This window comes from Trichomonas vaginalis, chromosome I (assembly GCF_026262505.1).
Source record: "Trichomonas vaginalis G3 chromosome I, whole genome shotgun sequence".
NCBI classification, from domain to species: Eukaryota; Parabasalia; order Trichomonadida; family Trichomonadidae; genus Trichomonas; species Trichomonas vaginalis.
The window spans coordinates 5,139,313-5,164,506 of record NC_067203.1 but is presented as its reverse complement, the minus strand read 5'-3'; the positions used below and the strand labels follow the sequence as shown (position 1 = coordinate 5,164,506).

Sequence of the window (25,194 nt, the reverse complement as noted above, 5' to 3'; positions counted from 1 at the left end):
ACTTATAGAAAGCTTGGAAAATAATGGTGAATAAGAAGTCTATAAAGAAGAGAAGCGGTCAGTTCTTGGAAGTAATACGTTGCACATTGCACATTACCTATAAATCTTGAACGCTACCAAATCTTCAATGAATTGAACAAAAGAACTGCAGCACTTATGACAGAAGACAATTGTTTCGTTTATGCTTGCATTCAGGCTGGAGTAAATGAAGAAACTATTGACCACATGAGAGAAGTCATTCGTGTTAGAGACTTTCCTCAAAGTAAAGTACAAGAAATTTCTGACGCAACAGGTATAGCATTTAATGTTACCATTGGTTACTTCAATGACTCAAGACATAATGAAATAAAGAGATACATACCAAAAGAATGTGAAACTGTTCGAACTATTGACTTACTTCTTGTTGAAGACCACTACATGCTAAATGAAAGATTACCAATGACAACATATTTCATTCGCAACTATATAGAAATCTTGAAGGAGTGTGGTGGAATGAACATTGAGAAACAGATGAAGATTTATACAAAGAGAGAGAACAAAATATGTAGTTCGTTATGATAGAACAACACCGTTATGGGATGTTATGAAAACATTGTGGGAGTGCAAATATTTCGAACCTATTTCTTATGGAGAACTTTTCACATATACGACTGACTTATATAAACAGAACCTTGCACCATTTAAAGATTTGACATATGCTCCAAAGTATTGTGTACAACTGAAGAAGAAAGCCGAGTCAAAAGAAGTAAATAAAAAAAGTGCAAGTTCATTCCTGAGCACGTTTTCTTTGCTGACTTTGAGTGTAGCACAGATGGCTTTCATAAAGCCTTTAACATCTGTTATGACAGTGAAGATGGTTCAGTGAGTCAAAGCATTTGGGGTCAGAACTGTGCAACAGAATTTTTGGAACGACTTCCTGACAAGAGTTTAATATATTTCCATAACCTCAGTTATGATATAAACTTCATCTTAAGACACATGACAGAAGTGAAAGGAACTCCCATCATTAAAGGTTCACGAACAATGCAAATAACTGGCTTATATAAAGGAAGGGCAATTATTATAAAAGACTCTTACAGTGTTATAAATAAGAAGCTTAAACTATTTCCTGCTATGTTTAACTTACAAACAGGACCGAAAGAAGTATTTCCATACAACTACTACAGCAGTGTTTTGTTAGCAAATGACAACAGAACTGGTGTCATTTCTGAAGCATGTAAGTTTATCCAGGATGCGGATACGTTCATGAAAAACATAGATTCCATCAAAGGTTGCAGAATAGATGAAACCACTTCGACTTAGAAAAGTATAGCACATTTTATTGCAAACAAGATGTAAGAATTTTAAGAGAAGGTTTTGTTAAGTTCCGCAATGATATTGAAAGAATTTGATTTAAACGTTTATGACTACGTTAGTATTTGTTCAATTGCTAACAAATTGTTTGAGAACAGAGTGTACTTCCCGAATGGAAATTTATATGACCTCTCAAATAAACCAAGAGAATTTATTTCACGCTGTATTCAAGGTGGAAGATGTATGCTGTCAGATAACATGAAACAAAAGAGCGAAAAGAAACTCATTGCTGATTTCGACGCTGTTTCATTATATCCATCAGCTATAGCAAGACTTTATACTTTAGAAGGTATTCCAAAGGTTATGAAGAAAGAAATGTTAAGCACAGAGTATCTCATGAGACATTTATTCGATGACGACCAAAAGGAACCCATTGGTGAAAAGTTTATGTCTGGCTTCTTTGTTCTCATTAAGATAACAGAGATTGGAATACATAGACACTTTCCTTTAATAGTTTGTGACCCTGAACTAAATCCAGAACTTAACGTTCCCAGAAGTTCAAACACTTGCTGTTTAATGTATGTTGACCATATAACATTACAAGACCTCATAAAATATCAAGGTGTCAAATGTGAAGTGTTGCAAGGATACTATTACGATGGAAACAGAGATATTAGAATAAGAGATGAAGTAAAGAAGTTGTTTGAGTTAAGGTTAAAGTATAAGAAAGAAGGAAATCCTTTGCAAGAAAATATAAAGCTCATTCTGAACAGTATTTATGGCAAAACTATTCTATCTCCTATTGAGTCAAAAATAACCATAGTAAATGACAAAGATGCTATAAGATATGCCATCAGAAACTACAACCATATAGTGAAGTTCGAAGGTTTGGATGGTTCAGATAAAACTATTTTCAAGCTAACGAAAAGCATTTGCAGACACTTTAACTTCTGTCCACTTGGTGTTAATATTCTGTCAATGTCGAAGAGAATAATGAACGAAGTATTTTGCACTGCTGAGGATATGGGCCTTCAAATATTTTACCAGGACTGTGATAGCATGCATATTTTCAATGAAGACATACCAAAGCTTGCAGCAGAGTTTAAGAAGAGATACGGTCGCGAACTTATAGGAAAGAACCTTGGTCAATTTCATTCTGACTTCGCAGAAATAACACCTGGAAAACAAAGTTTAGCATACAAGTCAATATTTTGTGGAAAGAAGACCTACATAGACTTACTCACTAACGATTTAAATGAAGTTGCATTCCATGCACGTTGCAAAGGTATCAAACAAGACGTCCTTGCTTTAACAGCAAATGAAATGTTTCCTGAAGCTATACAATGCTATTACAATGAAGATAAGAACATTCACATACCTGTTGGAACATATGACAAAGACTCTGAGTTCAGTTTAATGAAACTTTACAAAGCACTTCATGATGGTCAAGAGATTGGATTTGACTTATGTAAGTCATGTCAACCTTGCTTTGCTGAAAAGTTTAACTTCTCAATAACGACTAAAACAAGCTTTATTCGTAAGTTGAAGTTCTGAGGTCATTTATTTTTGTCAGCAATGAGGTCATTCGTGATAAAAATAAGCCGCTAGCGGTGAGGGCGAAGCCCATGAGGTCATATATTTTTCTCATTTATGTATAACCATTGTCTCTCTTAAACTTTGCAATAGACAGCTTTGTTCTTCTTCCTTCTACATCTGTAATGTTTATATAATCTTTGTTATACTGTCTTAAGACATTCATTCGTCTGTATTGAGTTCCCATGAAATAGTAAAAGGCATCTTCACTTGGGACATAGTAGTAGTTCTCTAACGTGTGATATGAGTATTGTATAATTTCAACAGCGTCTTCAGGAAGAGAGTTAACAATGTCAAACCAATAGCCATTTGAACCAGAAATATTTCTCATGTTTTCTCTTCTTGTCGTCCATCTTAAGTTCGAGATATGAAAGTCTCCTCTGTCTTTGTTTATATGGTCTACTTCACGAAGTCCTTCAGGGTTCGGAATGAAAGTTTCTGCAACTATTCTATGTTTCATCAGCTTGTGTTTGTTTAAATTTACACAAATATAACCATCTCCTTGGTCAAACTCACTAACAACTCTTTTATTGCTTATACGTCTAATTGGATAAGGGTACTCTGAAAAGATTTCATAGTCATTGTCATGTTCGAGTGTTTGCCAATGCCCTTCACCTTCCATGCCTTTCACTCAAATAAAATTTTCAGAAAAAAATAAAACTAGCGTAGATTTTACAATACTGCGATGGTAGAGTTTAAGAGTTGTGCTTCAATGTAGAGACAGTCCTTATGGTCTGGAGGTAAGAACACTGGGCAGTTATGGTCATGAATGGAGAACATGTCTATCCAAAACTCACGATTGAAGCCAGTTAATTTATAGTATTTAGGGTTAGGAAGTGGTGAAGTTCTTGTATGACCAATGAACTCATTTTCAACTCCCTTACTTAAGTTTGAATATAATATAGCTTGCTTTCTATCCCAAATGCCAGGTGTTACAATCTTTGAAAATTCATTTTTCCTCGGAAGCATTGCATCATAATTGAAAACATTCTTGAAATCATCACTTGGTTCAGAGATTTGAAATCTTATACGTAATGGATTTTCTTTCTCTTTAGCGACTTCATTGAATGGTGAGAATACAACAAACTGACAGTCATGTGTTCCATCTTCATTTTCATTAAATTCATAATGAAAGTCTATAAGTTGTGGCCGACTACCTTCTTCTTTCAGTTGTGCAAGAAACTCACGTAAAGGCTGTAAAGTTTGTACTTCAATGTTGAACTTTTTCTCGAACATCTCATTAAATGAAATCATACATTGTTGCAATGTTGTATCGTCTTTAAAGTATTTGTATATGTGAATGTTTTGGGCGCTTAAAGACTGTTCGTCATTTTCTATCTCGACTTAAAGTATAAAGTCAACCTTTCTGAAAGCACGTGTTATATACATATTTGTTATGCCAATGTACTTCTCTTCATTTATGTTCACAATCCAGTCTGTTGGAAACTTAAAAGTTACTCTGTTCCCCTTTATTTTGACGTCAGGGTTTTCACTACTGAACGCAACAGATAAAGGTATTTGTCTATACATTTAATTCGGATAAAAATAAACCATTTACTCTTTCTTTGCTTCAGCTTCTTTAGCTTCTTCTCTAGCTTTTTTCGCCAGTAGTCTTGGGTTCTTTTGTCTTCCAGCAGCTAATGCAGCAAGTTGTTTTTCACTAAGTTTTCTCTTTGGTCTCTCTGGCTTTTGTTCTTGTTTTTGTTCCTTCAGTTCGGATAAAATTTGCTCACGAATTTCTTTCTTCAATGCTTCAACATCTATGACCCCTTGGGTCTTGTCCGTAGGGCTTGTCTGAGTCATTTGACTGCAGATAAAAAACAAAATTAAAACTTTAACCGATGTAAAATGAGCTTGTCAAAATCAGAGCGAGAGTCTATTATATTAAATGACGCAAGAGAATACAACATCCTTTCTATTACGTAAGTCAGAGTAAAGATGGTAAATATACGTAAGAAAAAGAAAGGTTCCATTAGCGAATGCAGAAAGCGACAGTATTAAGGTGCATGGCACCGAGGGCGAAGCCCATGTTAAACCTTCTATTCAAACTGAAAAGTCAATAGAACCAGAAGAAAAGAAGCCAGATGTACTTTCAATAACGAACCAAGAGCTTATTGCAAAGTTCGTGAATTTCATTGAAAAACAAACCGAGTCAAAGAATCCTGACCCGCCAGTGAAAGAAGTTGAGACAAAAGAGAATGTACAGTTCATTGCAAATGTCAAGAAACAACTTCCACCACGAATGCCAAGAAGAAGAGTGAGAATAATGAAGTAAATAGATATTTTTATCTGAAGTAAATACATGCAGAACGAACAGCTAAACGAATTTACTCCAGCAGAGCATATTCATCAGATTCGCTCATATTTCGATATCATAGACAATGCAGTTCAAATTGGTGACACTAATAGAAAATATTCTGACGCAAAGATTCCATCACAACCTGGAACTGCTAAAGATAACACATGGGTAACATTCAATCTCTCACCTCCTGGTGAAAATATGTTGGACCTTTACAATACATTCATTACGTATAAAATGGAAGGTCAATTTATTGTAGATAAAGAAATTGGTTCAGGTTCCAATAAAACAAACCCACCAGGATTTTGGATTGGTTTCGATGACGCTTTCTATGCAGTTGCTGGATATCAAATCCTTGCAAATGGTCGTATCGTATATTCTCAAGACAACGCAAAGAAGAAGCATATATAACTTCAAACTCACAAACTACCGAACAAATAAAGAAAGTAGATGTTTTCTCAAAGACTCGACATGAAGATGTATGGAGTCATTCGGGAACATGCAGAACAGGACAAATTGTTAGTGGTCCAATTACAGCAGGAAAATCATTTGATTTTAAGCTTCGTTTAAGAATTCCTGTTAGAAGATTCCTTCCATTAGAAGCTATTCGATTTATTCCAGCTTTTGCAGGAAACATTCAGCTTAAAGTAAAGTTCAGTAGCGACGCCTTACAATGCACATCTATATCTGTAAATGATATCATTGCTTTCAATCCAACTCTTAAAGTTGCATTTGCTTCAGATTCAAATCCACCGACAAATAAATTTGTTCCATGGAATGAACCATTCACTATGATAACGAAGGCAGTAGAAGCTAGTGGAACAGTTACTATTACAACTGTAACCCAGCAACTATTTCGAACAAAGATGGATTTTAATGAATGTTTCATTCATCCAAAGTCATTCTCTTTAGACCCTAACATTTATACAGAACTTGTAGAACATTATACAAACGAGGCTTTATGTTTTCCTGTTAAAGTTATGGATTGGATTCCTATGGACGGTTCATTCTCAAAGAATACAGATAGTTCAAGTGCAACATTTACAGCAGCTTATACGCCTATTAATGTTAAAAGTATTTGGGCACTATTTAGAAAGAAAGACAACTATTATGTTAATTTTGAGAACCCTAAGTTTAAATATCTTCGGCTTTCCATGGGAGCTTATGGAAATATGCCTGCAGAACCCGAAAAATCATATGGATCTGTATTTTATGAAATGGTTGCGAACGCCTGCAATACAAACAATGATATGATAGGATTTAATGAAGATGTTATGAGGTCATTGGTGGATGATGGTAGTGTGGAACATAAATGGGATAGCTATGACAACACACATTTCTTATGTGGTTTTCCAACAGAAGTGGACTTTTGCTTCCAGCAAGGTCAAACATCTACTGCTCCAATAACATACAAATTGTCTGTTAAAGGACCTATTGAACTAGCAACTGAAAATGTACCAAAGCCACTTATTGGATTTATGAGGGATTGTTGCTTTGCCATTCAGGTGCGTGCTAATGGCATCCCCATAATAAGATTAGATGACTATAACTTAGCTACGGACGACAGTGAGGAATAAAGGATGAACGTTTATTTTTAAAGCTTATAAATGAGTTCTTCATCAAGCTCTCGTGAACCTTCACCATCTATGAAACAAACTTTACCAAACGATTATGGAGCACCTATTGAATATTTCTTACGAGCTGCACAATGGCAAAGAGCAGTCTCACCAAGGTTAGGTATTCCACCAGCTCCTGTCAAAAATAGCATTTGGTCAAGTCCTTATATAAAATATGGTCTCCCACTAGGTTTGCTAGCTACAGCAGTAGCAGTTATGATGTTGAAAAGAAATAAAGCAAATGTTGTAAATAATACTGAAGTAGCTGAAGTTAAACAAACTCCAACACCTTCGCCAAAACCAACGCCTTCACAAACAACACCTTCAATGACTCCTGAACCTATGGAAATACAAACCCCTGTTCAAAAGTCAACTCCTAAACCGACTCCAACATTTAAACCAGAACCTACTCCTCAAATAAATCGTAAAACTCCTGCGTTTCCTTACTGAAAAAATAACGTTATTTTTATTTAATATTAAAATTTTTATTTGATTGAAATGACGACTAAAGTCACTGAAGCAATGAAACAAAAGTTTTTGGTAGAATACATTAAATCAGGAACTATTCCAGAAGGTTTTACATTCATACTATGAAGATGGTAGAGTTCAGTTTAGAAAGATAAAGCAACCATTAGATAGAGAAGGTATATTAAGGAAGATTAAACTTCATGAGGACAACATGCTGAACTTAAGAAGAAGTAAAGAGTTGAGAAAGGAAGATTATAAAGCAATGAATTCAACAGGGTGAAAACGGGTGAAAAAAGAGTGAGATTTCACCACTTCACCTAAATTTATTTTTTGTGCTATGTTTTCATACGTGTGGAGTGGTGATATCATTAATTTTTATATAAATGACGAAAAACTATTGAGATAACAAACTACAACGGTCATGAGTTCAAGAATTTGTTCTTCGTTCCTCGTGAAAATACATTCTATCAGATACGAGGGAAAAGGGTAAAGTTAGTTTGAGCGTTTATGAAGGAATGAAGAATGGAAAGTTTATACAAGCATACGATACAAACGGTAAACGTGTTTCATTACTTTGTCAAAACTTACTAACATTTATTTTGACAGTGACTTTGACTCTGACGATTGGAGCGACAGCAGCGATACTGAAGAATATGAACTATTGTGTGAAGCACAGCAATGGGAGGAGTTGCAATACTTTTGTAAGTGAGAACGTTTATTTTTTACAGTAGTGAAATCGTTTGTGAAAACGTTAGTGAAGGTGAAGTGGTTGGTGGCTTTATAAATATTATTTAAGGTTAAGTTGGTGTTTGTGTTTGTGTTGTAAAATATACGTTAACGGTTTTGTAAAGTGTCAAATTCACATATAATGGGTAAGGAGGCGCGCAGTGCCTCAGTACACATGATATGTATATTAATTAAAGATCAAGTAGATCTTGAAAGGCGCCCCTATTTTCTGAACCGTTGTCGGTCCAGAAACAATAAGTGGCGCCAAATTCAATGAAGGCGGAAGCCGCAACGTTCGCTGTCGTCGCTGCCAGCATATCTGGTATTTGTATACACGCTAGGACTTTGCGGCTAAAATCGTCGATTATGCCATAAATATACTGGCCACGAACACCCCTAAAATAATGAACATCTGCGTGCCAGATAAGATTGGGTGAAAGCGCCCAATATCTTACTGCTGTTTCTGGCCCGGCATGCTCTAATCGCGTCTTGGTGAAATGATTTTCTTTGAAGTATCTGCGTACTTCTCTATAAGATACATCAATTTGTTGTAATTTCAAACGTTTCCATTGTTTTGTTTGACCACAGGGAAAGGCCCAGTGGTCATGTATCACAGCAAGAGCTTTGATTTGGTCGTAGGGATTGACCCTACGACCTTTCTTGCCTTTAGGCAATGGGATATTCTGTAAGCTAAATTGATTTTGTAAAAAAGATTTTGAAACATCTAAATATTTGAAATCATTTGATTGAAGGGTTGGGGCGATGGGAACATGGGTGCAAGCTTCTTCCCATGTCATTTTACCTTCTTCAATCTGATTGGAAATACCAATTAGGTAAATTCGATCGACAAACCCTTTGTAAGGATTCATTCTAATGAAGTACGTTAACAATCAAAATATTCTATAAGTGTCTAGTATGGAATTCAAAAGAATAAAGAAAATGGTAACGTAAATAAACGTATTATGAAATAATTTATAATTAAAATGAAAAAAAGAAAAAATAATAAGTAAAGTGACTGGAAATGAACCTTGAATTAATTCAATCTGATCTCACAAAATATTTTAAATTACAAACTTTGTAGTTTGAATAGATAATTAGTATTAAACTCAAATAACTAGTTTCTTTTTGAATAGAAATTATTTGAGTGGGGGACAAACTCGCCCATTGTCACTTTTTCATTAACCTTAAACTTGTAATTTTCATTATTTTTAATTAACCTTATTTCTTTCCCAATTCCTGATTTATTTTATTCACTTACTATTAAAAGTCACATTTTAATAAAATATAATAATTTATTTATAGCATTTTTTACTATACTGTAATAAAAAATTAATTATAATAAATTAAATGTTTATTAAATCAAATGTTTTCTTTGCAATAATATTTTTAATGTTGAGTAAACAATGTTGGGATCAAGTGTATCATTTTTCAGACCTTTCTGAACAGCTTCAAGCATACTGATGCATTCAACTTTTTTAAATTGTGTCATTTCTTCGAAATCTCTTGTGACTTTTTTGATAACTTTAACACTTCTCTCTGAATCCAGACCTTTAATTTGCAACTTAATCAGGAATGAAGGAACAACACTGGAATATATAACTCGATGACAAGTTCATCGAGTCGAAGATTTGGTTGTAACCACTTGTATGTGCCGGATACCATTGTGTCAAATTTTTTCTGAAATTAACTTTAAAAGTACTAAGTAAGATCATGAGATATAGCAATATATGTTTAAACCAACTTATATTTTGGTTGTACACCACTTGTATGTGCCGGATACCATTGTGTCAAATTTTTTCTGAAATTAACTTTAAAAGTACTAAGTAAGATCATGAGATATAGCAATATATGTTTAAACCAACTTATATTTTGGTTGTACACCACTTGTATGTGCCGGAATACCATTGTGTCAAATTTTTTCTGAAATTAACTTTAAAAGTACTAAGTAAGATCATGAGATATAGCAATATATGTTTAAACCAACTTATATTTTGGTTGTACACCACTTGTATGTGCCGGATACCATTGTGTCAAATTTTTTCTGAAATTAACTTTAAAAGTACTAAGTAAGATCATTTATTTTTGCATAATATAATGCCAATATGGTTTCTTTTGATTTTATTTCATTTATAAGCAAATCAGATTTACCCAAAAACTCCACTCCATAAGCGTTCATTTGCTAAATTAAAAAGTGACAATGGGCTAGTCTGTCCCTTTCTCAAATTATTTGAATTTATTCAATTTTGTGAATTTTCCTTCAAAAATCAAGTTTAAATATCTTATTTGCCATATAATTATAAATACAATGAAACATATTCGAAATTGAAAAGAATGACTTTTTCTGTTCTTTCAATCATTCAATTTGAATTTTGCAATATTGTATTTCTCATTAAATAGCTATTAAAAACAACAAGCAATTTAACTTACATTCAAATTTATTTGTGTTATATTCAATCTTCTCAAAACTTATAATTTTCGGCTATAGCATGATTATATGCTATATAATATAATAAACCTATAATAGTATCATTCTTTCAATTATTTGAAGAGAAAACCGAAAAAATCTATTTTCGGTCTATAACAAATTCAATTTCTTATGAGGATGTTTTATTGTCGTCTGGAAAAAGTGACAAAATTATTATTGTCGTCTAAAAAGGTGACAAATTATTATTGTCGTCTGGAAAAGTGACAAAATTATCATTGTCGTCTAAAAAATAGATTTTTCAAGCATGTTTCGGTACCTAAATAAAGGAAGAACATCAATTCCATCTATGTATATAGTATGCAAACACGCATGATATATGGAGTAGCTCTTTATCTGGCTAAAAATCCTATTATTTGAAAATTCGCATTGTCGTCTAAAACCGCCAGACGACAATAATAATACCCCATTTCTTATTATCATTGCATTTTTTTTACTTGGATAATGAATTGTTTATAAACTTTATAGAAATAATATTAAAGATTTAATTCAAATCTTCTGATTTTTATATCTTTTTTTTTTATTAATCTTAAAGCAAAATGAATAGAACATTGTAAAATGATCTTTATGCCTGAATGTGTCAAGAAATTAATCAGATCTTCGAGTTTATTTAATAAAAAAATAAAAAATAAGGTATTTTGGGATTTTTTTGCATGTATCTTAATTCTGGAGATTTCTCAAATATAATAAGTACATTTAACTTATTATAAATATAAATATTTTTTTGAAATAATTATTTTTCCATCTAAAATACATAGGTGAGTCCTTAATGAACTTGTTTGATATTGTTTATGACAGTGTTTACAAAAATAGAATTTATAAAGAGTTTGATGGTATGAGATATTGTTCTCCAAATGTCAAAATAAAAACGGATTTGAGTTCTCAAATGATGAAAAAACCGGCGATCATACTTCGTTAAATCATCTGTTGTAAACAGAAATTCATCAAAAGTGACACCTCAGAAAAGCTAAAATATTGAATTTTTGGAACTTTTGATAGAGCACGTTTTTAAATATTAATTAAAGTAAATGTATATTTTGTAAAGATTCTTTTTAATAAAAAAAATAAAATTTTGAAGAAGAACACAAAATCTTCTGAAAAATAATATCACATAAACTCATATTATTTTCTAATATATAACTATTTTATATAAAAATCAAATTCAATGATCTTAAAAGCGAAGGATAAACCTCAAAATTTACGAATATAATGAGTGGGAATAAATGCTTATCTATCATAAAACCATATGAAATATCAATTTTTGCTTTACGCCTAATTTTTGACGACAATTAGCAAAAAATGTTAAATGTTAACACTCAGTCCATTTGAATATGAAAAATAAAATTGACTTTGATTAAATGTTTTATTTATCATGCAATTCTTCTTGCGACCAAAGATTTGAATAAAATTTCAAAAAATAAGATAGCTTAAAAAATAATATACGGTAGTGTTTACTAATAGATGAATAGTATATAAATTCTATTAAAATGGATTTGATTCAAAAAAATATAAAACCAAAAATAATTGTTATAATTTAAATGAAGAAGTAATTTAAAACGATTTTATTTATGATCAATTTTTATATATTTTTTGGATCAAATCCATTTTAATAGAATTTATATACTATTCATCTATTAGTAAACACTACCGTATATTATTTTTTAAGCTATCTTATTTTTTGAAATTTTATTCAAATCTTTGGTCGCAAGAAGAATTGCATGATAAATAAAAACATTTAATCAAAGTCAATTTTATTTTTCATATTCAAATGGACTGAGTGTTAACATTTAACATTTTTTGCTAATTGTCGTCAAAAATTAGGCGTAAAGTAAAAATTGATATTTCATATGGTTTTATGATAGATAAGCATTATATTCCCACTCATTATATTCGTAAATTTTGAGGTTTATCCTTCGCTTTTAAGATCATTGAATTTGATTTTTATATAAAATAGTTATATATTAGAAAAATAATATGAGTTTATGTGATATTATTTTTCAGAAGATTTCATTCTATATGCCTATGAAAAGTACTCTCAAAACTAACTTTTCCTAATTATAATTAAATCTAGAATATTGTATTATGCTTAGTATTATTTCATTTTTCTCATTCAATTTAGAATTTACAAATGTCAAAAAATTGAGAGCTGTCACTTTTGATGAATTTCTGTTTATTACACATCAATTTGATTTAACAAAAATTTTAACAAATATATAATTAGAATATTTACACGAAGTCTTGTAAAAACTCGGATCTTTAAGGGTGCACACGAGAGAATCATGTAAACTTCAGAATTTAGAACCTTATTTTTAGACATTATCTTGGCTACCTATTTAGGCTCGAAAAGCAAAAAATATCAAAAAATACAACTTGACTCCATTATGACCCTTTCATGGAGGTAGTTTTTATCCGCTAGTATTTTCCCTTTGAATCTCTTTACAATTCGAAATCAAATTCAAAACTCAGTAGAAGAAAGGAAGAATCGACTTACTACGGTTGTAATACGAATAAATACATATATTTAATTATTTTTATTTACATAATAATTGTTTGAAGCTCATATTCCATCAAATTTTTAAATAAAAACATTAAAATGTTGAAAATGTTCATATATTTTAATAGGGTTTTGGCACTTTATTAAGGAATTACTACATATAGTCGAACTGAACTTGATATTTTGAAATTTAAATTATTTATCAAAATTAAAATTTAACTTGAAATTTATAATTATTTAGTCATATTTTGCATAATTCTAAGTAGATTTTGTAAAAAATCAAGAAAGAAAAATTTTAACGTGCTTTATTTTTTCTTTTTTATAATAATACATATTATTATATAATTAACATATTCATAATGTTTCACCCTTTCAAAAATATAATCCTCCTCCTCTCAAATAAACGTACATACGGGTGGCCTCTTTTTTCAAAAAATTAAAATTTGAAATTTTGGGCTCAAATATTAGAGATTTTTTCAACCTTCAACGATATATGTTGTCTATATCAGACCTCCTTTCTTTTTGATACTTAACATTGTTCCTAAATCTTAGCCGTTAAGGCTGTTCTGAAAATATTTTTTTTTCGAAAAAATTCGAAAAAAATTCTTAAAATTCAAAAATCCCTTAATTCCCGAGGATTTTGGAAAAAAGTTTTTACATGAACATGTGTATATTATATGAAGTATATTGATAAGGTAAAAATCAAATTTTATTGCATATTCATCGAGAAAATAAACTAACGAATCCCTCAAAATTGAGAGGTAATCCTCCTCCTCTCAAATAAACGTACATACGGGTGCACCCTTAATCAAATGCAAAACCGTAATTTTCAATTCCTACAATTTTATTTTCGTTATGAGATTATGAAAAATTTCGTATTGTGGAATGATTGGAAAATTTTGTTTTGATCAGATATAATTTGAATTTGTCAGATATATCAATTCTTAAGTAACCATCATAGATCTATAATATTAAATATCGGTTCGATCGTCAGATTGTCAAATCAATTAATCGAATTAGAAAAATTTCGGTTATTAATTCTCAAAATCATATATCTAATCTCTGAGTTAAATACGTAATATTTTACTTTAACCGCTATTCACAATTTTTATTGAATGATCTCTATAATTCATCGTATAAATTAATGACAATATATAATTATAAACTATCACTTGATCTTACTGACAAATTTCGGTTTGACGTCAGATCTGAATCAAAAAAATGTTTGCTCTTCTTTTGGGCTGTGCTGTCTCTAGGCGCTCCTACAGACATCACATGATTCATTCTCCATATCATTATGCTGAAGCTAATGGCGCTGGCACAGGTGTCGTCTCTGCAGGCGGCGTCGGACTTAACATCAGAAGCGGACCAGGTACAAACAACCCAGTTATTGGCCCCGCAGCTGATGGCTCTACATTATCAGTTACAGGATACTCAAACAACTGGTGGCAAGTCAATTTCAACGGCAGAACAGGATATTGCTCTGCTGATTACTTAATCGTTAATGGTCAAGTCAATTCTAACATCGGTGTCAACATCCGTGCTGGTCCAGGCACAAACTACGGTCGTGTTGGTGGCCTCGGCAATGGCGCCGGCATCAAGATCAAGGGAATTTCCAGCAACTGGTTCAAGATTGACCAGGGTTGGGTTTGCGCAGACTACATCAACTTAGTTTCCGGACCAGCTCCAGGCCCAGCTCCAGGACCATCCGGTCAAGTTATCCGCCAAGGCGATCCAAGATTCAATGCCAACATCAGACGATGGGGCTGCGGTTTCATGTCACTCTGCTGGCTCGGTGGCGTCAACAGCATCGACGGATGCAACGCTAACTACAACAGAGCCATTGCTAATGGCTGGATGAGAAGCGATTGCTACATTCTCAGCTGGGAAGCCATCAAGCCACTCACAGGTGCCAGAACATACCGTTATGGTGGCCGTGGTGCAGGTGCTGCTGGCAATGAGAAGGAAATTCTCCAATGCCAGAATGCCAGAACATCAATGCACTTTGTCGTCGGCAACAAGGCTGGTGGTATCGAATACGATCCAGCTTACGTAGGCTCCGTCGCTTACAACGATCACGTTTCTAAGCGCTTCTACGGTTACTAAATCAATTAAAGTGGACAACTTCTCTGCTTCGCTACTATCTAGTAACATAACTTACCTTTTTAAAGTGAACAGATTGCGTATTTTTATTTAAGATTTTTTTTCCTGTGTTTTATGCTTTTATTAATAGTTTCAGATCACTAATTTGCGTCTAATTTATCAAGTTTCAGAGCGAAACTCGTTTTATGTTCAAAATTTCTTAATCATATCAAAAACGATATGTTTTTATGAGGGATATATTCCGTAATATTCAATTTGTATATATTCCTTATTCGTTTGTGCATTCCGCAACAACAAATATTAGTTTACGATCAATTCCTTCATCGTAAATTATATTTCATGCTTTCAGACTTATCTATTTATTTGTGACAATAAAATTTACCTATTTCTCGTAGCGAAATTATGAATTTTGCAAGAAATTGATTGTTTATCAAAGGATCTTAGATTTACAAGATATTTCGAGCAAGATCTACTGTTACAAGATCACTCTGCTGAAATGTTATATGCATTTGATTTACTTTATTTCAATATCAAAGATTTTTAAGGGTGCACCCGCATGTACGTTTATTTGAGAGGAGGAGGATTACCCTCTCAATTTTGAAAGCTTCGTTAACTTAATATCTCGATGAATATTGGATTAAAATTGAATTTGCCCATACCAATATATCTGATACAATATCCTTAAGTTTTACTAAAAAGAATTTTTTAAAATCCCTGCAGATTCGGGGATTTTTAAATTTTTTGATTTTTTTCGAAAATTTTTCGAAAAAAAAATATTTTCAGAAGAGCCCTAACGGCTAAGTTTTATGTTTAATGTTGAGTATCAAAAAGAATGGGCATCTGATATAGCCATCATATATCCCAGAAGAAAATAAAAATTCTGACTTTTTAAGCATAAAAAATGAAATTTTATTTTTTGCAAAAAACAGGCCACCCGGATGTACGTTTATTTGAGAGGGGGAGAATGAAATTTTTGAAAGCACTAAAATTTGTAAATATACTAGTTATATAATAATATGCATTATTTTAAAAAAATAAAAATTAAAGCACGTTAAAATCTTTTTTGATGAATTTTTACAAAAGCTACTCAGGATAATGCAAGATATGAGTAGTTAAACATAAATTTCAAATCAGATTTTACTTATAATAAATATTTTAAATTTCCGAAAATTAAGTTCAGATCGACTCTATACGTAGTAAATACTAAATAAGGTGCCAAAAACCTATTAAACAGTACCAAAACTATCAAGATTGTAATGTTTTTGAAGAAAAATTTATAGAATTATGGACTTCAAACAGATATTATGTAAATAAAAATAATATAATGAATTTATTTATTCGTATAATAGCAGTAATAAGTCGATTATTCACTTCTACTTCTGAGATTTGAATTTAATTTCGACAGAAAAAGAGATTCAAGAGGAAAATACTAGGGGATACAAACAGCCACCATGACAGAATTATTATGGAGCCAAGTTGTATTTTTTGATATTTTTAGAGTTTTCCTACCTATTTAGGTACCAAGTTATTGCTTAAAAATTAAGGTTCTTAATTCTAAAGTTTACATGATCCTCCCGGGCGCACCCTTAAAATCATTGAAAGTTTAGTGCTTTAATCAGTTTGTGATATTTTAGCTATTTAACAATAGAACTCAGGTCAGGTAAGTGGGGCTTCCAGGCGCGTTGCGCCCTCTAGCCCATAAGAAATTTTGCCCAAGACCCAAGAGGAGGACCGAACCCCAGCCGACCAGCCGGTGACAAAACCAAAACCGTTGTTATTTACATCATATTAATGGTGTCACTTTTTAAAATGTCACTTTTGTGTCACTTTTCACAAATTATATATGTTTTCATGTTTTGTCACTTTTCTATCACTTTTCGGGTAAAAACAGTTTTATTATTATATATAAATGAATTTTACAAAACCGCTGTTACCGTTCTTTGGAAATAAGAGTAGATGTAAAGATATTATATTGAGAGAACTTAAGAAACTACCGAATGGTCTAACATTTGTAGATTTGTTCGGCGGAAGTTTCTATATATCCCATTTATGTCATACCGTATTTCCTGACTCAAAGATTATATGCAATGACTTCGACAACTATATGGACCGTCTCAAACATATTCCAGACACAAATAATATATTGAAAGAGTTAAAAGAAAAGATACCTATAGGTAAGATGGAACGTATACCATTAGATAAGAAAAATATTGTGAGAGAGGTTTTGAAAAAAGCAGAATATATAGACTGGGATAGTATATCTGCTAGACTATTATATAGTGGTGCTATAAGAGTTCATGACATTGAAACACTTATGTCAAAAGTTTTATATCTTAACTATACAAATGTTTTCAAAGAGGACATAGAAAAATATATTGAGGGTATAGAGTTTGTGAGATGTCATTGGACAGAGTTGTATGAAAAATATAAAGACAAGGAAAATGTTTTCTTTATAGTGGACCCGCCGTTCTATAACACATGGGATTTTCAATACCAAGTAGACTGGACTTTGAGAGACTCTTTAGAAACTTTAGACGTTATACATAACCATCCATGCTTTTACTTTACATCCGATAAAAGTGGTTTGGAAACCGTTATGAGATGGTTAGAGGACATACATGACTATGAGTTTATATATGACAAGATAGAATATGAGAGAGGTCCTATAAACCGGAGAAAGTGTCACAATAAAGAAATTTTATTAGTAAGTAAATGTGGTTTGAAATAGGACTACTTGTTTTAGGTTTTTTCCATTGTGTCATTTATTTATTTGACGTGGCAGAAAAGTACAGAGAATATGAAGATGAACCAATGCCTGCAAATGTTCAGCATATGTACTCGTAAGAGATATTTTTATCTAATATTAAATGGACGCACAGAACTTAGCGAATGCACAGCAACCTGGACAACCAAACCCAGAGAATATTCCAAATGAAGTTAGAATACAAACTGCAATGGCAAACTATGGTCAAGTGCCAACAGATGTACAAATGCAAACTGCCATGTCAAATGACGCTGCGTTAGGTTTGCCACCATGGTATGCAAATATGAGATGGAAAGAGTTTTATACAAACCCTGAAGTGGGATATAAACAACTTTATGCAGATGACGCGAACACAGGAGTTGACCCAGAATATGTTTTCTACCAGAGGAGAAACAGAATGTATGAGCTCCAGTTAAAGAATGCTATGGAACTCAACAGGAAACGTAAGAGACTAGGCGGACATTAGATTTTTACATATAGTAAAATGGGTTTCTTCAGTAAGATAGGAAACTTCTTTCGAAATGTTGGAAGAGGTATATGGAATGGAATAAAATCTGTCGGAAGAGGAGTATGGAACAGTGTCAAAAATATTGGTAAAAGAGTAGGTCAGTTTGTTGGTATTATACCTAAAGACCCTGAACCAGAAGAACAAGCTCCTGTAATACAACAGCCTGAACCTGCACCACAGTCAAGTTGGCAACCACAACCGGTATATTAAAAAGTTATATTTTTATCGTTCGATAGTAGTTGTATATGAAACTAAGTTCTAAGTAAAACGCATGGTATAATGGAATTATTCTTTTTCTTCCATCTGTAGTAAACCATACTTGAAAGTCTGAAATACTTCCACTTGGTGGTTCGTATAACTTTGTATGTTTTTCGTAAAAGTCATTTGCCAAGCATAAGAAAGAGTTTTGGGCGCCAGAAAATGAAGCATGAACAATAATAGCATCTTGGTCGAAAACATCTTTAAATAAATATGGTTCATCTCTTGCATATCGACTGTAGATATTTGCTAAAGGAGGTTCAACTTTCTGATTTAACATTCTTTGCAAATAATACCATGACATTGCAGTGAATTCTGTATATATTTGTTCGTCTTTATTTGGATTGTCTTCGTAGATTTGAAATGACACTTGTGAATTTTGTTTGTCATATACAATTCTCACATAAAGTGTGCTATCGGTATTCGCATATTCATCAGCATATTTTGCATAACATGAATTTATTTTATCTTCTATATTTTTTAATGCAGTCTGTAGAGAAGATGAGAGGTCAACTTGTATTAGCTCAATTTCTTCCCACATTTTTCGTTGCCCTTCAGATGTATAATCTATATGAAACCTTACAATAAATGGGAAACCATGTATGGCTTCTGAAATGAACTTCATTCTACGAAAGCCAATAGCTTTTGTGACAGATGGGTCTCTTAACCATCTTAATGGGTAGTCAAAACGATAGCCTTCATGCTTTACGGTATCTATCTCAAACTTTTGACCGACATTAGTAAAAAGTTCATCTAATGGTTTAGTTGTAGCAACTCTAGAATTTTCTTTTTCTATTGGAAGCATATTTTATCTATAATAAAAATGTCAAATGAAACAGCGTCTATGAGAGAAATACAACACAACCGACAACTCATTATGCAAGCTCTAAATAAGAACACAACAAACTTTTCAAACTATTCTAAGATATCTGAGTCATTGAAAGAAGGAAACTTAAAACTGACAATAAACCCAATGACAGATGAGTTTCTATTTCAAGACAATAAGAACAATACTGTCTGTATAAATCCAACAAAAGGAACTTTAAACGAGAAACCTATAAATGAACTTCTTTTGAAAGCAGATGTTGACAACAAAGCTGACAAAGAATATGTAGACGATGCAATAGCAAAAGAAGAAGAAAGAGCTAACAATGCTTATGCAACAAAAGAACATACTCATCCTGAACTAGCAGACAAAACATATGTTGACAATAAAATGTCAAGTGAAGTGACAAGAGCTGAAAACGAATATTCTAAAAAGACTCATATACATTATATTAACCAAATACCAAGTCTTAAGGAAACATTAGAGACAAAAGCAGATAAGACTCATACACATTCTATATCTGATATTACAAACTTACAAGAAACCTTAAACAGGAAAAGTGACGTTGGACATACACATACCATTGCAAATATTACAAACTTACAAGAAACCTTAAACAGGAAAAGTGACGTTGGACATACACATACCATTGCAAATATTACAAACTTACAAGAAACCTTAAACAGGAAAAGTGACGTTGGACATACACATACCATTGCAAATATTACAAACTTACAAGAAACCTTAAACAGGAAAAGTGACGTTGGACATACACATACCATTGCAAATATTACAAACTTACAAGAAACCTTAAACAGGAAAAGTGACGTTGGACATACACATACCATTGCAAATATTACAAACTTACAAGAAACCTTAAACAGGAAAAGTGACGTTGGACATACACATACCATTGCAAATATTACAAACTTACAAGAAACCTTAAACAGGAAAAGTGACGTTGGACATACACATACCATTGCAAATATTACAAACTTACAAGAAACCTTAAACAGGAAAAGTGACGTTGGACATACACATACCATTGCAAATATTACAAACTTACAAGAAACCTTAAACAGGAAAAGTGACGTTGGACATACACATACCATTGCAAATATTACAAACTTACAAGAAACCTTAAACAGGAAAAGTGATGTTGGACATACACATACCATTGCAAATATTACAAACTTACAAGAAACCTTAAACAGGAAAAGTGACGTTGGACATACACATACCATTGCAAATATTACAAACTTACAAGAAACCTTAAACAGGAAAAGTGACGTTGGACATACACATACCATTGCAAATATTACAAACTTACAAGAAACCTTAAACAGGAAAAGTGACGTTGGACATACACATACATCTTCTGAAATAACAGACTTAAACGTTAGCCTTGAAAATAAAGCAGATAAAACATATGTCAATGAAATATACCAAAGTTTGATAGGAACAAAAAATATTGAAACTATTGTTGGTGACTTTTCTGTCAATGAAGAAAATAAATATTTTAGATGGCAGTTGGTACAGTCCTTAAAAATGGTACACGGTGTAAACTCATTCCGAAAAATAACAATGAAATGTATGTAAGCTATAAAAAGAATGATGGTACACAAGTTAAAGTTCCATTAGACAACAACTGCTACTTAAACTTATATGGAGACGAACAAAAGAAATATTTAAGAGTTTATGAAATGGTGGATATGACATTGCCTGACCCAGCTCCGGCACCACATTATTATGACTATGGAGATGACGACAGAACACCACATGTAGATGAACAAAAGCTAACATTATATTTAGATTATTATAGATATAAAAGATATAATGCAATAGAAAAAACGAGAATAGTATATTATTATACAGATGACAGAAATAAATATTATAGTCAAGATTTTACCTACCCTGAAAACATAAGATTATATTATAAAAAATATTCTGACACAAACCAGAAGAAACCTGAAATAGTTGCACTATATTTTAAGTTCAAAAGAGACAATCCTATAATATCTCATATGTTTGATTTAATGAACCCAGTAGGTTTTATTTATACATCTATGGATGCAAGAGGTCCTCAAGTAATGTTTGGTGTTGGTGCATGGGAACAAATAGTCGACAGGTTTTTGTATTGTGCAAACTCTTCAAAGGAAACAGGTGGAAGTAAAACGATTTCAGGTGAAAATTTACCTGCACACAGTCATTACATAGATTTAAGTACATCTCAAGCAGGTTGGCATAAGCATAGATATTGGGATTGGTCAGGAATGACAAAAGGTAAAGGATATGATGTTAAAGACGACGTTAAGTTTGCTATAAATTGTTACTGGGATGACACGCAGGGAGAAGGAAACCATACACATTTCGTTTCAGGATATACGCAAACAACGGGACAAAGTAAAGAATACATGCCACCTTACATGACAGTTTACGCATGGTATAGAATTGCTTAGTCGTCATTTTCAACTTCTTTAGCATATTCGTCAGGAGTTGTCTTATATTTGTTAGGAACTGTCTTTGAAAGTATACCACCTTGAACTTTGACAAGTTTGAAACGAGGTCTGACAATAGTAGTTTTATCTTCTGCTTGCAGTCTGTACATTTTGCCATGTTTGCCTAAAACTTCATAATATTCTCTTGTATACTTTCTTCTATTTTTACGAACACGAATGTGAGTACCTGTCGAGTTCCCATTGTTGTCATAGTCAATAGTATTTTCATATGGGTCGCGTTTAGGTATTTCTATTTTTACTTTGTCACCTTTCTGAAGTTTGAAGCCCGGCATTCTTTCTTGTTTGTCTCTTTTGACTAAATTATTAAATATATAGTCTTTCTCTAAGTCAGGGTTGTTTTTCATTTTTTCGGGGGAGTGGTTTCCCAAACCTTTTTGTTTACGGTTATTGTAAATATTTAAAACTTGTCTCATCTTTGCCATGGAGAAGTGTCTATACTTGTCGTCATATGACATTTCATTTGCTTCACCACCTTGTGGTTGGTTTAAGTCTCTTAACATTTTTATACAACCGTCAATGACACCAAGAGCAGAATGGTTTTGGTCGACAATGAAATATTGGTTTACATTTTTTGAACGCAGATAGTTTTTTACATCATCTGATTTGAAAGAACTTTCACAGTCAGATGTCAGTTTTGTTGGATGGTATTTGTCAACGAATATTGTCAAAGCAGTTTTCACATCTAAAATATTTTTGGACCATAATGGTATGGCTTCACAGTATCTTGTGTTTTGACCAACAAATATTAACCAGTATGGAGGTCCATCTGTTCTAACTCTCGGAATGTTTTCCAAGATATCCATAAACCAAGCATTTGGTGTTGAACTAAAGATTTTTATCATGAGTGCTTTCTTTGTCGCTTTAGAAACATAGGGGTCCTTGTTCGGATTCGTCATTTTTTACCCTATAAGAAATGGGTTTATTTGGCGCATTAGCAGGAGTCGCATCTAGATTTTTACCCGCAGTGGGAACAATAGCCAGAGGTGCATTTGGAATTGGAAGGAAGATTTTGAGTACATTAGGTATACTGAAAGAGAAAGCACAACCTATTATACAAACTGTACAGAAAGGTTGGGATGTAGCACGAGATGCAACAAATCTTATTCCAAATCCTGAAACAAGAGGAAAAGTTCAAGGATGGATGGACAATGTAGGAAGACAAGCAGGAAACTATTATAACAAAGCAAATGACTACTATAACCAAGCAGGACACTATATGGACCAAGGTGAAAGATTCTTTAACAGAGGATATAACCATGCACAACAGTGGGTAAACAATAACCAACCTCAACCGCCTCAAACGTGGGGAATGTAAAGTTTTTTATTGAGATGAAATGAACAATGCAGCATTGAGACAAATGAGTTCAAGATGGATTTGTCGGCTTCCAGCATTTAAACCGTACCATATAGTCAGGCTCAGCATGTGAAACTGAATGATATTATTAAAGGAACCATCCCACCTCCACAACAACAACCAGTTGAAAACAAACCAAACTAAAATTTTTTACTGAGATGAAATGACCGAAGAAGTTGAAACGGTAGATTTGACACCACAAACAAAAGTTCAGAACCATTGTCAAAACCTGTCAAAGAACTTACAGATGAAGAGAAAAATTCAATAATAGAAAGTGCCAGGTCTGGAAATACAAACCCTAACTATAAAGTCACTTTTTCATAGAAATGGAACGGCTAGTATCTCAAAAAAGAAACAGACTCTCACAAATAAAATATTGAAGTCTGAAGGAGCTTTCGAGACAACAGATGGAAAAGTTTACTTCACTGACCAACAGTTCATTATAGAACATCTCATTGACTTAGAGTCGAAATATTCTAAACTTTACAACAAACACAAAAAGTTGAAAGGAAAACAAAACAAATGGCATATGATATTTATGAAGATGTTGACGACACAACTGTTCCTGCAAGTGAAGTAAAGTCAGAGGAACCGAAAAGTGACGAAAAACCGATAGAAGAAGAGAAACCAAAAACTGAAGATAAACCAAAACCAAAGTTTAGTTTCCAAACTAAACCAAGTCAACCTTCATTAGCTGGTATGGGTTGGCGTCAAAGACTTATGGCAGCAGGCGGTTATGTAAAGTAAAGAAAAAAATATTTATTTTTATTAAAAATGCCCCCATATAGAATGGACAGAAAGTCTGCTAGAATAAAAGCAGAGTTGCAAAGATATGGTTGGAGAGTTTCGAAGAAGTTTAAATATAAGAAAGGAAGACCCATAAAAGTCTATGACAAACTGGCTGGTCTGACCTACGAATTAGATTTGGAAACAGCACGTGCCAATTATCCAAAACAGACTAGAGAGGTTAGAAGAAGAACGTCTTATGGACATGCCTTTCGATGTTAGTGAACCTCAAGTTGAAGGACACGACGGGCTTTGCCAGATTCTACTGGAAACATGACGAACAATTGCATCCTTTGAGAAGGAAAAAAGGAAAAGGTGAAGACGCACATGCTCCCATGGAAAGAACAAGATATGCATATGAAAAGTATCGTGAAGTTAGAAGTCAAATTACATCTGTCGAACCTTTACAGAAACTTTGACGAAGGAAAGAACAAAGAAGGCTTCATGGGAGTACTTGCTGCAATTCAAGACGGAAATAAGAAAGGACACAATCTCAGATTGACCATAACAGATTTGGATGGTCACATTTACTATGCACATGGCAATGAACAAACAGCCGCAAAACTTCTTGACGCTTTCAAGACTACAAAGAGAGAACAAATGGTTGACTCCGACTCAGACATTTTGAATGCAATTGAAGGAATTGCAAGTGTCAAGTTCGAATGGTACCAACCTAACCCTCAACAGTCAGACAACATGCTGGATACTTCCCGTTCATAAATAAGTCTGACATTGACTTGACAAGGTATGGAATTTACAATTCAATTGAAACAATTGTCAACGAACCTTGCATTCTTACATGTCTCAGGAACTCTGGTCTTGTTACAGATGAGAAGATGAAGTATCTTGAGTCATGTGTGAAGACAAGGTACATTCTCAGAGGTCAATTGGCAAAAATTGCACCGTTGGCAAATGTCAATATCCGAGTCAACATACCTACAGCTAAAGGTTCTTCACATGACGACTATGTTGTTGACAAAGACTTACCATGGTTGAAGATTGTAATTGTCCACAACCACTTCATGTTGAACGAAAGTCTTACAAACCCATTCTTTGGTAAAAGTAAGTGCAACATTGTCAGAGCTGTAAACATTCTTTCGAGAAA

General features: G+C 33.0%; 10 protein-coding genes and 3 pseudogenes across 13 annotated transcripts, besides 7 other annotated features; 9 read left to right on the top strand and 4 right to left on the bottom strand.

Moving 5' to 3' along the window:
- Positions 1-87: 87 nt before the first annotated feature.
- Positions 88-8,170: a mobile genetic element.
- On the top strand, positions 1,537-2,847 carry TVAGG3_0932580 (organellar and viral DNA polymerase type B; the record flags this gene model as incomplete). The annotated part of the gene is made up of 1 exon (XM_001286478.2): positions 1,537-2,847. One exon carries the CDS (start codon positions 1,537-1,539, stop codon positions 2,845-2,847), a length of 1,311 nt encoding a protein of 436 aa, XP_001286479.2.
- On the bottom strand, positions 3,559-4,122 carry TVAGG3_0932570 (uncharacterized protein; the record flags this gene model as incomplete). The annotated part of the gene is made up of 1 exon (XM_001282520.2): positions 3,559-4,122. One exon carries the CDS (start codon positions 4,120-4,122, stop codon positions 3,559-3,561), a length of 564 nt encoding a protein of 187 aa, XP_001282521.2.
- Positions 4,441-4,689, bottom strand: TVAGG3_0932560 (uncharacterized protein; the record flags this gene model as incomplete). Its single annotated transcript, XM_001287928.2, has 1 exon — positions 4,441-4,689. One exon carries the CDS (start codon positions 4,687-4,689, stop codon positions 4,441-4,443), a length of 249 nt encoding a protein of 82 aa, XP_001287929.2.
- Positions 4,735-5,158, top strand: TVAGG3_0932550 (annotated as a pseudogene). The gene has a single exon. A coding segment is annotated over exon 1 (424 nt).
- TVAGG3_0932540 (uncharacterized protein) lies at positions 6,358-6,762 on the top strand (the record flags this gene model as incomplete). Its single annotated transcript, XM_051252650.1, has 1 exon — positions 6,358-6,762. The coding sequence occupies one exon, from the start codon at positions 6,358-6,360 to the stop codon at positions 6,760-6,762; it is 405 nt and encodes a 134-aa protein (XP_051078224.1).
- TVAGG3_0932530 (uncharacterized protein) lies at positions 6,793-7,251 on the top strand (the record flags this gene model as incomplete). Its single annotated transcript, XM_051252649.1, has 1 exon — positions 6,793-7,251. One exon carries the CDS (start codon positions 6,793-6,795, stop codon positions 7,249-7,251), a length of 459 nt encoding a protein of 152 aa, XP_051078223.1.
- Positions 8,171-8,186: 16 nt separating the features above from the next.
- Positions 8,187-8,864, bottom strand: TVAGG3_0932510 (integrase core domain-containing protein; the record flags this gene model as incomplete). Its single annotated transcript, XM_051252648.1, has 1 exon — positions 8,187-8,864. One exon carries the CDS (start codon positions 8,862-8,864, stop codon positions 8,187-8,189), a length of 678 nt encoding a protein of 225 aa, XP_051078222.1.
- A 273-nt stretch (positions 8,865-9,137) lies between these two features.
- Positions 9,138-10,215: a mobile genetic element.
- A 1,187-nt stretch (positions 10,216-11,402) lies between these two features.
- Positions 11,403-11,440: a mobile genetic element.
- Positions 11,441-12,616: 1,176 nt separating this feature from the next.
- Positions 12,617-12,653: a mobile genetic element.
- An 84-nt stretch (positions 12,654-12,737) lies between these two features.
- Positions 12,738-13,775: a mobile genetic element.
- A 404-nt stretch (positions 13,776-14,179) lies between these two features.
- TVAGG3_0932460 (bacterial SH3 domain-like protein) lies at positions 14,180-15,156 on the top strand (the record flags this gene model as incomplete). The annotated part of the gene is made up of 1 exon (XM_051252647.1): positions 14,193-15,077. The coding sequence occupies one exon, from the start codon at positions 14,193-14,195 to the stop codon at positions 15,075-15,077; it is 885 nt and encodes a 294-aa protein (XP_051078221.1).
- Positions 15,157-15,618: 462 nt separating this feature from the next.
- Positions 15,619-16,659: a mobile genetic element.
- Positions 16,660-17,941: 1,282 nt separating this feature from the next.
- On the top strand, positions 17,942-18,556 carry TVAGG3_0932440 (annotated as a pseudogene). Its single transcript has one exon. A coding segment is annotated over exon 1 (615 nt).
- A 4-nt stretch (positions 18,557-18,560) lies between these two features.
- Positions 18,561-19,409, bottom strand: TVAGG3_0932430 (uncharacterized protein; the record flags this gene model as incomplete). Its single annotated transcript, XM_051252646.1, has 1 exon — positions 18,561-19,409. One exon carries the CDS (start codon positions 19,407-19,409, stop codon positions 18,561-18,563), a length of 849 nt encoding a protein of 282 aa, XP_051078220.1.
- Positions 19,410-20,198: 789 nt separating this feature from the next.
- Positions 20,199-25,194: part of a mobile genetic element that runs on past the window's edge.
- TVAGG3_0932420 (uncharacterized protein) lies at positions 22,863-23,264 on the top strand (the record flags this gene model as incomplete). Its single annotated transcript, XM_051252645.1, has 1 exon — positions 22,863-23,264. One exon carries the CDS (start codon positions 22,863-22,865, stop codon positions 23,262-23,264), a length of 402 nt encoding a protein of 133 aa, XP_051078219.1.
- On the top strand, positions 23,826-24,050 carry TVAGG3_0932410 (phage tail repeat-like family; the record flags this gene model as incomplete). The annotated part of the gene is made up of 1 exon (XM_051252644.1): positions 23,826-24,050. One exon carries the CDS (start codon positions 23,826-23,828, stop codon positions 24,048-24,050), a length of 225 nt encoding a protein of 74 aa, XP_051078218.1.
- On the top strand, positions 24,093-25,148 carry TVAGG3_0932400 (annotated as a pseudogene). The gene has a single exon. A coding segment is annotated over exon 1 (1,056 nt).